At 44.4% G+C, this 13,927-nt stretch overlaps 1 protein-coding gene across 2 annotated transcripts in view; it reads right to left on the bottom strand.

Annotated features, from left to right (window-relative positions):
• Positions 1-13,927, bottom strand: part of LOC110510383 (anoctamin-1-like) — a 108,139-nt gene that overhangs the window by 70,998 nt on the left and 23,214 nt on the right. For both annotated transcript variants that reach the window (XR_005041890.1, XM_036972743.1), the window contains 2 exons: positions 2,439-2,494; positions 2,242-2,286 (listed from right to left, as the gene is read on the bottom strand). Coding sequence is in view for 1 of the 2 variants with exons in the window: in XM_036972743.1 (XP_036828638.1) it covers positions 2,242-2,286; positions 2,439-2,494 (101 nt within the window). In the remaining variant the exon portion in view is untranslated. The remainder of the gene's footprint in view (positions 1-2,241; positions 2,287-2,438; positions 2,495-13,927) is intronic.

The following is a 13,927-nucleotide window of genomic DNA, read 5'->3' as shown; positions in this document are numbered from 1 at the left end:
CAGACATCAGAGTAGAGTCCAGTCCAGACATCAGAGTAGAGTCCAGTCCAGACATCAGAGTAGAGTCCAGTCCAGACATCAGAGTAGAGTAGAGTCCAGACATCAGAGTAGAGTAGAGTAGAGTTCAGACATCAGAGTAGAGTAGAGTAGAGTCCAGACATCAGAGTAGAGTAGAGTCCAGACATCAGAGTAGAGTAGAGTCCAGACATCAGAGTAGAGTCCAGTCCAGACATCAGAGTAGAGTCCAGTCATCAGAGTAGAGTAGGAGTACAGTCCAGACATCAGAGTAAAGTAGAGTACAGTAGTCATCAGAGTAGAGTAGAGTCCAGACATCAGAGTAGAGTCCAGTCCAGACATCAGATTGGAGTACAGTACAGACATCAGAGTAGAGTACAATACAGACATCAGAGTAGAGTACAATACAGACACCAGAGTAGAGTACAATACAGACATCAGAGTAGAGTACAGTCCAGACATCAGAGTAGAGTACAGTCCAGACATCAGAGTAGAGTACAGTCATCAGAGTAGAGTACAGTCCAGACATCAGAGTAGAGTACAGTCATCAGAGTAGAGTACAATACAGACATCAGAGTAGAGTACAGTCCAGTCATCAGAGTAGAGTACAGTACATACATCAGAGTAGAGTACAATACAGACATCAGAGTAGAGTACAGTCCAGTCATCAGAGTAGAGTACAGTACAGACATCAGAGTAGAGTACAATACAGACATCAGAGTAGAGTACAGTCCAGTCATCAGAGTACAGTCCAGACATCAGAGTAGAATACAGACATCAGAGTAGAGTACAGACATAAGTGTAGAGTCCAGTCCAGACATCAGAGTAGAGTAGAGTCCAGACATCAGAGTAGAGTACAGTCCAGACATCAGAGTAGAGTCCAATACAGACATCAGAGTAGAGTCCAGACATCAGAGTAGAGTAGAGTCCAGACATCGGAGTGGAGTCCAGTCCAGACATCGGAGTAGAGTCCAGTCCAGACATCAGAGTAGAGTCCAGTCCAGACATCAGAGTAGAGTCCAGTCCAGTCATCAGAGTAGAGTCCAGTCCAGTCATCAGAGTAGAGTCCAGTTATCAGAGTAGAGTCCAGTCATCAGAGTAGAGTCCAGTCATCAGAGTAGAGTCCAGACATCAGAGTAGAGTCCAGACATCAGAGTAGAGTCCAGACATCAGAGTAGAGTCCAGACATCAGAGTAGAGTCCAGACATCAGAGTAGAGTCCAGACATCAGAGTAGAGTCCAGACATCAGAGTAGAGTCCAGACATCAGAGTAGAGTCCAGACATCAGAGTAGAGTCCAGACATCAGAGTAGAGTAGAGTCCAGACATAAGAGTAGAGTAGAGTCCAGACATAAGAGTAGAGTAGAGTCCAGACATCAGAGTAGAGTACAATACAGACATCAGAGTAGAGTCCAGTCCAGACATCAGAGTAGAGTCCAGTCCAGACATCAGAGTAGAGTCCAGACATCAGAGTAGAGTCCAGACATCAGAGTAGAGTCCAGACATCAGAGTAGAGTCCAGACATCAGAGTAGAGTCCAGACATCAGAGTAGAGTCCAGACATCAGAGTAGAGTCCAGACATCAGAGTAGAGTCCAGACATCAGAGTAGAGTCCAGACATCAGGATTTCCCAATCGTTTTTACTTCTCGTGGCCCACCAATAGAGGTGTGTTATCGTGACCCAACGTAAGGGTTGAGTGTGAAAAAGAAAAAACATATCGGCAGCAGAGAGAACATTTTGCAGTTTTAAAGCTAAATCCTGTGACCCACCTGGACCCACAAGTGGGTCCCAACCCCCAGTTTGGGAAGCACTGTAGTAGAGTAGTGTTACGGCACCTCCCTGCTCTGTCTACTGGGTTTTGCTGTGCTTACTTCCTGCAGGAGATTGGTGGGCGGAGTAGGAGAGGTGGGCGGAGCTGGGAGGGTCGTCATGGCTGATGGGGTACACCTGTGACAGCTCAGCTGTGGCATAAAGCCACCGTTTCCCCATTCAGCAAGAGATTCCTCTCTCCATGCATACCTTTGGTCGTTTCGTTGTGGTTTTGGCAGTTGACACCTAATTTACTGACTGTCATGCCTCATCTGATTATTGTTGTGAGTGTTTATTTATGAAATAAAATAAAAAAAATATTCCTTCATTCAGTGTGTGGTTTCCCATTGTTTGTTACAATCTTGAGCCAGGTTGTAGCAACAGTATATTATAGTATAGTACAGTAGAGCAGTAGTTACCTGTCTGTCATTCCTCTCAGAGTGACCCACGACCTTATAATCCCCCTGCAGAGAGGGGAGGAGTCAGACAGACCAATCACATCACAATTAGAAAGCTCACAGTGTATTACAGTTTGCGTTATCAATAGCAACATTATCACGAGGTTAACAGTAACATCACAAATACTGTATGTGCAGCTGGAAGGACAGGAACTTACATCATGGAGAGGGAAGGCTGAATCATAGACACCTTTAGCTATTAATGTGGTGATGCCTGAGAGAGAAAGAGGGAGAGGTGTCGGTTACTCAATGTATCAAACAACTCATCTAATATTAGTGAGAGATGCTTCAGTGATCTGTATCAGCTTTCCCATTCAGAGAGGAGAGAAGTGGCTGGGTGGGGGCAAGAGAGGAGAGAATATGGCAGGGCAGTAGAGGAGAGGGCAGGAGAGGAGAGGGAAGGAGATGAGAGGGCAGGAGAGGGGAGGGTGGAACAGTGGGAAGCTCAGTGGGAACAGCTTTAACTAATTGATTCATTACCTCATGAACTAATTAACAAGACCTCTACGAAGCCAGAAACATCACAGTAATTAGCTTCACCAACGAGCCAATCACAGCACAGCTACAGGGACCACAACTCCCACATACCTCTGCTTAAATCTCAGCCTGACCCCACAACACACTTCAGGAGAGAGAAAGGACGATAAAGGGATCTGGGAAGAGAGGGGGAGAGGAGGAGAGGACAATAAAGGGAAGAGGGGGGAGAGGAGGAGAGGACAATAAAGGGAAGAGGGGGGAGAGGAGGAGAGGACAATAAAGGGAACTAGGAAGAGGGGGGAGAGGGAGAAAGGACGATAAAGCGAACTGGGAAGAGGGGGGAGAGGACGATAAAGGGAAGAGGGGGGAGAGGATGATAAAGGGAACTGGGAAGAGGGGGGAGAGGACAATAAAGGGAACTGGGAAGAGGGGGGGAAGGGGAGAGGCTCAGGCGAAGAGAGAGAAAAACAGAGGGTGTGTCCTAATATGTATAATACCGTGCATAAAATGGTCCATTTGAGAAGCACTCTGTGCTAACATTCCTGCATTAACGTTACCTTTTACCAATACAGACGAAACAAGATTGCTTTATGTAATTAACGTTTTACTTTATAATTATCATCTGGCAATACGTGAATTCTATTCATCTAGCTAGCCATCTAGTTTTATATGTAGAAAACAACTGAAAACGAATGATAAGGACAGAGAGACATTTTGCTATGGGAGGAGGGTAGCATGTTATTAATTGGACAGGGTAGCGTGTTATTTATTGGACAGGTGAGGGTAGTGTGTTATTTATTGGACAGGGTAGCGTGTTATTTATTGGACAGGGTAGCGTGTTATTTATTGGACAGGGTAGCGTGTTATTTATTGGACAGGGTAGCGTGATATTTATTGGACAGGGGAGGGTAGCGTGTTATTTATTGGACAGGGTAGCGTGTTATTTATTGGACAGGGTAGCGTGTTATTTATTGGACAGGGTAGCGTGTTATTTATTGGACAGGGGAGCGTGTTATTTATTGGACAGGGGAGGGTAGCGTGTTATTTATTGGACAGGGGAGGGTAGCGTGTTATTTATTGGACAGGGGAGGGTAGCGTGTTATTTATTGGACAGGGGAGGGTAGCGTGATATTTATTGGACAGGGGAGGGTAGCGTGTTATTTATTGGACAGGGGAGGGTAGCGTGTTATTTATTGGACAGGGGAGGGTATTGTGTTATTTATTGGACAGGGGAGGGTAGCGTGTTATTTATTGGACAGGGTAGCGTGTTATTTATTGGACAGGGTAGCGTGTTATTTATTGGACAGGGTAGCGTGTTATTTATTGGACAGGGTAGCGTGTTATTTATTGGACAGGGTAGCGTGTTATTTATTGGACAGGGTAGCGTGTTATTTATTGGACAGGGTAGCGTGTTATTTATTGGACAGGGTAGCGTGTTATTTATTGGACAGGGTAGCGTGTTATTTATTGGACAGGGTAGCGTGTTATTTATTGGACAGGGTAGCGTGTTATTTATTGGACAGGGTAGCGTGTTATTTATTGGACAGGGTAGCGTGTTATTTATTGGACAGGGTAGCGTGTTATTTATTGGACAGGGTAGCGTGTTATTTATTGGACAGGGTAGCGTGCTATTTATTGGACAGGGTAGCGTGTTATTTATTGGACAGGGTAGCGTGATATTTATTGGACAGGGGAGGGTAGCGTGTTATTTATTGGACAGGGGAGGGTAGCGTGTTATTTATTGGTCAGGGTAGCGTGTTATTTATTGGACAGGGGAGGGTAGCGTGTTATTTATTGGACAGGGGAGGGTAGCGTGTTATTTATTGGACAGGGGAGGGTAGCGTGTTATTTATTGGACAGGGGAGGGTAGCGTGTTATTTATTGGACAGGGTAGGGTAGCGTGTTATTTATTGGACTGGGTAGCGTATTGTGTTATTTATTGGACTGGGTAGCGTGTTATTTATTGGACAGGGTAGCGTGTTATTTATTGGACAGGGTAGCGTGTTATTTATTGGACAGGGTAGCGTGTTATTTATTGGACAGGGTAGTGTGTTATTTATTGGACAGGGGAGGGTAGTGTGTTATTTATTGGAAAGGGTAGCGTGTTATTTATTGGACAGGGTAGCGTGTTATTTATTGGACAGGGTAGCGTGTTATTTATTGGACAGGGTAGCGTGATATTTATTGGACAGGGGAGGGTAGCGTGTTATTTATTGGACAGGGTAGCGTGTTATTTATTGGACAGGGTAGCGTGTTATTTATTGGACAGGGGAGGGTAGCGTGTTATTTATTGGACAGGGGAGGGTAGCGTGTTATTTATTGGACAGGGGAGGGTAGCGTGTTATTTATTGGACAGGGGAGGGTAGCGTGTTATTTATTGGACAGGGGAGGGTAGCGTGATATTTATTGGACAGGGGAGGGTAGCGTGTTATTTATTGGACAGGGGAGGGTAGCGTGTTATTTATTGGACAGGGTAGTGTGTTATTTATTGGACAGGGGAGGGTATTGTGTTATTTATTGGACAGGGGAGGGTAGCGTGTTATTTATTGGACAGGGTAGCGTGTTATTTATTGGACAGGGTAGCGTGTTATTTATTGGACAGGGTAGCGTGTTATTTATTGGACAGGGTAGCGTGTTATTTATTGGACAGGGTAGCGTGTTATTTATTGGACAGGGTAGCGTGTTATTTATTGGACAGGGTAGCGTGTTATTTATTGGACAGGGTAGCGTGCTATTTATTGGACAGGGTAGCGTGTTATTTATTGGACAGGGTAGCGTGTTATTTATTGGACAGGGTAGCGTGATATTTATTGGACAGGGGAGGGTAGCGTGTTATTTATTGGACAGGGTAGCGTGTTATTTATTGGTCAGGGTAGCGTGTTATTTATTGGACAGGGGAGGGTAGCGTGTTATTTATTGGACAGGGGAGGGTAGCGTGTTATTTATTGGACAGGGGAGGGTAGCGTGTTATTTATTGGACAGGGGAGGGTAGCGTGTTATTTATTGGACAGGGGAGGGTAGCGTGTTATTTATTGGACAGGGGAGGGTAGCGTGTTATTTATTGGACAGGGGAGGGTAGCGTGTTATTTATTGGACAGGGGAGGGTAGCGTGTTATTTATTGGACAGGGTAGGGTAGCGTGTTATTTATTGGACTGGGTAGCGTATTGTGTTATTTATTGGACTGGGTAGCGTGTTATTTATTGGACAGGGTAGCGTGTTATTTATTGGACAGGGTAGCGTGTTATTTATTGGACAGGGTAGCGTGTTATTTATTGGACAGGGGAGGGTAGTGTGTTATTTATTGGACAGGGGAGGGTAGTGTGTTATTTATTGGAAAGGGTAGCGTGTTATTTATTGGACAGGGTAGCGTGTTATTTATTGGACAGGGTAGCGTGTTATTTATTGGACAGGGTAGCGTGATATTTATTGGACAGGGGAGGGTAGCGTGTTATTTATTGGACAGGGTAGCGTGTTATTTATTGGACAGGGTAGCGTGTTATTTATTGGACAGGGGAGGGTAGCGTGTTATTTATTGGACAGGGGAGGGTAGCGTGTTATTTATTGGACAGGGGAGGGTAGCGTGTTATTTATTGGACAGGGGAGGGTAGCGTGTTATTTATTGGACAGGGGAGGGTAGCGTGATATTTATTGGACAGGGGAGGGTAGCGTGTTATTTATTGGACAGGGGAGGGTAGCGTGTTATTTATTGGACAGGGTAGTGTGTTATTTATTGGACAGGGGAGGGTATTGTGTTATTTATTGGACAGGGTAGCGTGTTATTTATTGGACAGGGTAGCGTGTTATTTATTGGACAGGGTAGCGTGTTATTTATTGGACAGGGTAGCGTGTTATTTATTGGACAGGGTAGCGTGTTATTTATTGGACAGGGTAGCGTGTTATTTATTGGACAGGGTAGCGTGTTATTTATTGGACAGGGTAGCGTGTTATTTATTGGACAGGGTAGCGTGTTATTTATTGGACAGGGTAGCGTGTTATTTATTGGACAGGGTAGCGTGTTATTTATTGGACAGGGTAGCGTGTTATTTATTGGACAGGGTAGCGTGTTATTTATTGGACAGGGTAGCGTGTTATTTATTGGACAGGGTAGCGTGTTATTTATTGGACAGGGTAGCGTGTTATTTATTGGACAGGGTAGCGTGTTATTTATTGGACAGGGTAGCGTGCTATTTATTGGACAGGGTAGCGTGTTATTTATTGGACAGGGTAGCGTGTTATTTATTGGACAGGGTAGCGTGATATTTATTGGACAGGGGAGGGTAGCGTGTTATTTATTGGACAGGGGAGGGTAGCGTGTTATTTATTGGTCAGGGTAGCGTGTTATTTATTGGACAGGGGAGGGTAGCGTGTTATTTATTGGACAGGGGAGGGTAGCGTGTTATTTATTGGACAGGGGAGGGTAGCGTGTTATTTATTGGACAGGGGAGGGTAGCGTGTTATTTATTGGACAGGGGAGGGTAGCGTGTTATTTATTGGACAGGGGAGGGTAGCGTGTTATTTATTGGACAGGGGAGGGTAGCGTGTTATTTATTGGACAGGGGAGGGTAGCGTGTTATTTATTGGACAGGGGAGGGTAGCGTGTTATTTATTGGACAGGGTAGGGTAGCGTGTTATTTATTGGACTGGGTAGCGTAGCGTGTTATTTATTGGACAGGGTAGCGTGTTATTTATTGGACAGGGTAGCGTGTTATTTATTGGACAGGGTAGCGTGTTATTTATTGGACAGGGTAGTGTGTTATTTATTGGACAGGGGAGGGTAGTGTGTTATTTATTGGAAAGGGTAGCGTGTTATTTATTGGACAGGGTAGCGTGTTATTTATTGGACAGGGTAGCGTGTTATTTATTGGACAGGGTCGTGTGTTATTTATTGGACAGGGGAGGGTAGCGTGTTATTTATTGGACAGGGGAGGGTAGCGTGTTATTTATTGGACAGGGGAGGGTAGCGTGTTATTTATTGGACAGGGGAGGGTAGCGTGTTATTTATTGGACAGGGGAGGGTAGCGTGTTATTTATTGGACAGGGGAGGGTAGCGTGTTATTTATTGGACAGGGTAGCGTGTTATTTATTGGACAGGGTCGTGTGTTATTTATTGGACAGGGGAGGGTAGCGTGTTATTTATTGGACAGGGGAGGGTAGTGTGTTATTTATTGGACAGGGGAGGGTAGTGTGTTATTTATTGGACAGGGTAGTGTGTTATATATTGGACAGGGGAGGGTAGTGTGTTATTTATTGGACAGGGTCGTGTGTTATTTATTGGACAGGGGAGGGTAGCGTGTTATTTATTGGACAGGGGAGGGTAGCGTGTTATTTATTGGACAGGGTAGCGTGGTGGTTAGAGCGTTGGACTAGTAACCGGAAGGTTGTGAGTTCAAACCCCCGAGGTGACAAGGTACAAATCTGTCGTTCTGCCCCTGAACAGGCAGTTAACCCACTGTTCCCAGGCCGTCATTGAAAATAAGAATTTGTTCTTAACTGACTTGCCTGGTTAAATAAAGGTAAAATAAAAATAAAAAAAATTATTGGACAGGGTAGCGTGTTATTTATTGGACAGGGTAGCGTGTTATTTATTGGACAGGGTAGCGTGTTATTTATTGGACAGGGTAGCGTGTTATTTATTGGACAGGGGAGGGTAGCGTGTTATTTATTGGACAGGGGAGGGTAGCGTGTTATTTATTGGACAGGGGAGGGTAGCGTGTTATTTATTGGACAGGGGAGGGTAGCGTGTTATTTATTGGACAGGGGAGGGTAGCGTGTTATTTATTGGACAGGGGAGGGTAGCGTGTTATTTATTGGACAGGGTAGCGTAGCGTGTTATTTATTGGACAGGGTAGCGTATTGTGTTATTTATTGGACTGGGTAGCGTGTTATTTATTGGACAGGGTAGCGTGTTATTTATTGGACAGGGTAGCGTGTTATTTATTGGACAGGGTAGTGTGTTATTTATTGGACAGGGGAGGGTAGTGTGTTATTTATTGGAAAGGGTAGCGTGTTATTTATTGGACAGGGTAGCGTGTTATTTATTGGACAGGGTAGCGTGTTATTTATTGGACAGGGGAGGGTAGTGTGTTATTTATTGGAAAGGGTAGCGTGTTATTTATTGGACAGGGTAGCGTGTTATTTATTGGACAGGGTAGCGTGTTATTTATTGGACAGGGTCGTGTGTTATTTATTGGACAGGGGAGGGTAGCGTGTTATTTATTGGACAGGGGAGGGTAGCGTGTTATTTATTGGACAGGGGAGGGTAGCGTGTTATTTATTGGACAGGGGAGGGTAGCGTGTTATTTATTGGACAGGGGAGGGTAGCGTGTTATTTATTGGACAGGGGAGGGTAGCGTGTTATTTATTGGACAGGGGAGGGTAGCGTGTTATTTATTGGACAGGGTAGCGTGTTATTTATTGGACAGGGTCGTGTGTTATTTATTGGACAGGGGAGGGTAGCGTGTTATTTATTGGACAGGGGAGGGTAGCGTGTTATTTATTGGACAGGGGAGGGTAGCGTGTTATTTATTGGACAGGGGAGGGTAGCGTGTTATTTATTGGACAGGGGAGGGTAGCGTGTTATTTATTGGACAGGGGAGGGTAGCGTGTTATTTATTGGACAGGGGAGGGTAGCGTGTTATTTATTGGACAGGGTAGCGTGTTATTTATTGGACAGGGTCGTGTGTTATTTATTGGACAGGGGAGGGTAGCGTGTTATTTATTGGACAGGGGAGGGTAGTGTGTTATTTATTGGACAGGGGAGGGTAGTGTGTTATTTATTGGACAGGGTAGTGTGTTATATATTGGACAGGGGAGGGTAGTGTGTTATTTATTGGACAGGGTCGTGTGTTATTTATTGGACAGGGGAGGGTAGCGTGTTATTTATTGGACAGGGTAGCGTGGTGGTTAGAGCGTTGGACTAGTAACCGGAAGGTTGTGAGTTCAAACCCCCGAGGTGACAAGGTACAAATCTGTCGTTCTGCCCCTGAACAGGCAGTTAACCCACTGTTCCCAGGCCGTCATTGAAAATAAGAATTTGTTCTTAACTGACTTGCCTGGTTAAATAAAGGTAAAATAAAAATAAAAAAAATTATTGGACAGGGTAGCGTGTTATTTATTGGACAGGGTAGCGTGTTATTTATTGGACAGGGTAGCGTGTTATTTATTGGACAGGGTAGCGTGTTATTTATTGGACAGGGGAGGGTAGCGTGTTATTTATTGGACAGGGGAGGGTAGCGTGTTATTTATTGGACAGGGGAGGGTAGCGTGTTATTTATTGGACAGGGGAGGGTAGCGTGTTATTTATTGGACAGGGGAGGGTAGCGTGTTATTTATTGGACAGGGGAGGGTAGCGTGTTATTTATTGGACAGGGTAGCGTAGCGTGTTATTTATTGGACAGGGTAGCGTATTGTGTTATTTATTGGACTGGGTAGCGTGTTATTTATTGGACAGGGTAGCGTGTTACTTATTGGACAGGGTAGCGTGTTATTTATTGGACAGGGTAGTGTGTTATTTATTGGACAGGGGAGGGTAGTGTGTTATTTATTGGAAAGGGTAGCGTGTTATTTATTGGACAGGGTAGCGTGTTATTTATTGGACAGGGTAGCGTGTTATTTATTGGACAGGGGAGGGTAGTGTGTTATTTATTGGAAAGGGTAGCGTGTTATTTATTGGACAGGGTAGCGTGTTATTTATTGGACAGGGTAGCGTGTTATTTATTGGACAGGGTCGTGTGTTATTTATTGGACAGGGGAGGGTAGCGTGTTATTTATTGGACAGGGGAGGGTAGCGTGTTATTTATTGGACAGGGGAGGGTAGCGTGTTATTTATTGGACAGGGGAGGGTAGCGTGTTATTTATTGGACAGGGGAGGGTAGCGTGTTATTTATTGGACAGGGGAGGGTAGCGTGTTATTTATTGGACAGGGGAGGGTAGCGTGTTATTTATTGGACAGGGTAGCGTGTTATTTATTGGACAGGGTCGTGTGTTATTTATTGGACAGGGGAGGGTAGCGTGTTATTTATTGGACAGGGGAGGGTAGTGTGTTATTTATTGGACAGGGGAGGGTAGTGTGTTATTTATTGGACAGGGGAGGGTAGTGTGTTATTTATTGGACAGGGTAGTGTGTTATATATTGGACAGGGGAGGGTAGTGTGTTATTTATTGGACAGGGTCGTGTGTTATTTATTGGACAGGGGAGGGTAGCGTGTTATTTATTGGACAGGGGAGGGTAGCGTGTTATTTATTGGACAGGGTCGTGTGTTATTTATTGGACAGGGGAGGGTAGCGTGTTATTTATTGGACAGGGGAGGGTAGTGTGTTATTTATTGGACAGGGGAGGGTAGTGTGTTATTTATTGGACAGGGGAGGGTAGCGTGTTATTTATTGGACAGGGGAGGGTAGCGTGTTATTTATTGGACAGGGGAGGGTAGCGTGTTATTTATTGGACAGGGTAGTGTGTTATTTATTGGACAGGGTAGTGTGTTATTTATTGGACAGGGGAGGGTAGTGTGTTATTTATTGGACAGGGTAGCGTGTTATTTATTGGACAGGGTAGTGTGTTATTTATTGGACAGGGTAGTGTGTTATTTATTGGACAGGGTAGTGTGTTATTTATTGGACAGGGTAGCGTGTTATTTATTGGACAGGGTAGTGTGTTATTTATTGGACAGGGGAGGGTAGTGTGTTATTTATTGGAAAGGGTAGTGTGTTATTTATTGGACAGGGTAGCGTGTTATTTATTGGACAGGGTAGTGTGTTATTTATTGGACAGGGTAGTGTGTTATTTATTGGACAGGGTAGTGTGTTATTTATTGGACAGGGGAGGGTAGTGTGTTATTTATTGGAAAGGGTAGTGTGTTATTTATTGGACAGGGTAGCGTGTTATTTATTGGACAGGGGAGGGTAGTGTGTTATTTATTGGACAGGGGAGGGTAGCGTGTTATTTATTGGACAGGGGAGGGTAGTGTGTTATTTATTGGACAGGGGAGGGTAGTGTGTTATTTATTGGACAGGGTAGTGTGTTATATATTGGACAGGGGAGGGTAGTGTGTTATTTATTGGACAGGGTCGTGTGTTATTTATTGGACAGGGGAGGGTAGCGTGTTATTTATTGGACAGGGTAGCGTGGTGGTTAGAGCGTTGGACTAGTAACCGGAAGGTTGTGAGTTCAAACCCCCGAGGTGACAAGGTACAAATCTGTCGTTCTGCCCCTGAACAGGCAGTTAACCCACTGTTCCCAGGCCGTCATTGAAAATAAGAATTTGTTCTTAACTGACTTGCCTGGTTAAATAAAGGTAAAATAAAAATAAAAAAAATTATTGGACAGGGTAGCGTGTTATTTATTGGACAGGGTAGCGTGTTATTTATTGGACAGGGTAGCGTGTTATTTATTGGACAGGGTAGCGTGTTATTTATTGGACAGGGGAGGGTAGCGTGTTATTTATTGGACAGGGGAGGGTAGCGTGTTATTTATTGGACAGGGGAGGGTAGCGTGTTATTTATTGGACAGGGGAGGGTAGCGTGTTATTTATTGGACAGGGGAGGGTAGCGTGTTATTTATTGGACAGGGGAGGGTAGCGTGTTATTTATTGGACAGGGTAGCGTAGCGTGTTATTTATTGGACAGGGTAGCGTATTGTGTTATTTATTGGACTGGGTAGCGTGTTATTTATTGGACAGGGTAGCGTGTTACTTATTGGACAGGGTAGCGTGTTATTTATTGGACAGGGTAGTGTGTTATTTATTGGACAGGGGAGGGTAGTGTGTTATTTATTGGAAAGGGTAGCGTGTTATTTATTGGACAGGGTAGCGTGTTATTTATTGGACAGGGTAGCGTGTTATTTATTGGACAGGGGAGGGTAGTGTGTTATTTATTGGAAAGGGTAGCGTGTTATTTATTGGACAGGGTAGCGTGTTATTTATTGGACAGGGTAGCGTGTTATTTATTGGACAGGGTCGTGTGTTATTTATTGGACAGGGGAGGGTAGCGTGTTATTTATTGGACAGGGGAGGGTAGCGTGTTATTTATTGGACAGGGGAGGGTAGCGTGTTATTTATTGGACAGGGGAGGGTAGCGTGTTATTTATTGGACAGGGGAGGGTAGCGTGTTATTTATTGGACAGGGGAGGGTAGCGTGTTATTTATTGGACAGGGGAGGGTAGCGTGTTATTTATTGGACAGGGTAGCGTGTTATTTATTGGACAGGGTCGTGTGTTATTTATTGGACAGGGGAGGGTAGCGTGTTATTTATTGGACAGGGGAGGGTAGTGTGTTATTTATTGGACAGGGGAGGGTAGTGTGTTATTTATTGGACAGGGGAGGGTAGTGTGTTATTTATTGGACAGGGTAGTGTGTTATATATTGGACAGGGGAGGGTAGTGTGTTATTTATTGGACAGGGTCGTGTGTTATTTATTGGACAGGGGAGGGTAGCGTGTTATTTATTGGACAGGGGAGGGTAGCGTGTTATTTATTGGACAGGGTCGTGTGTTATTTATTGGACAGGGGAGGGTAGCGTGTTATTTATTGGACAGGGGAGGGTAGTGTGTTATTTATTGGACAGGGGAGGGTAGTGTGTTATTTATTGGACAGGGGAGGGTAGCGTGTTATTTATTGGACAGGGGAGGGTAGCGTGTTATTTATTGGACAGGGGAGGGTAGCGTGTTATTTATTGGACAGGGTAGTGTGTTATTTATTGGACAGGGTAGTGTGTTATTTATTGGACAGGGGAGGGTAGTGTGTTATTTATTGGACAGGGTAGCGTGTTATTTATTGGACAGGGTAGTGTGTTATTTATTGGACAGGGTAGTGTGTTATTTATTGGACAGGGTAGTGTGTTATTTATTGGACAGGGTAGCGTGTTATTTATTGGACAGGGTAGTGTGTTATTTATTGGACAGGGGAGGGTAGTGTGTTATTTATTGGAAAGGGTAGTGTGTTATTTATTGGACAGGGTAGCGTGTTATTTATTGGACAGGGTAGTGTGTTATTTATTGGACAGGGTAGTGTGTTATTTATTGGACAGGGTAGTGTGTTATTTATTGGACAGGGGAGGGTAGTGTGTTATTTATTGGAAAGGGTAGTGTGTTATTTATTGGACAGGGTAGCGTGTTATTTATTGGACAGGGGAGGGTAGTGTGTTATTTATTGGACAGGGGAGGGTAGTGTGTTAT

Source organism: Oncorhynchus mykiss, unplaced genomic scaffold (assembly GCF_013265735.2).
Source record: "Oncorhynchus mykiss isolate Arlee unplaced genomic scaffold, USDA_OmykA_1.1 un_scaffold_191, whole genome shotgun sequence".
In the NCBI taxonomy this organism is placed as follows: Eukaryota; Metazoa; Chordata; class Actinopteri; order Salmoniformes; family Salmonidae; genus Oncorhynchus; species Oncorhynchus mykiss.
The sequence above is the reverse complement of the archived record's forward strand: the minus strand, read 5'-3'. Positions and strand labels throughout refer to the sequence as shown.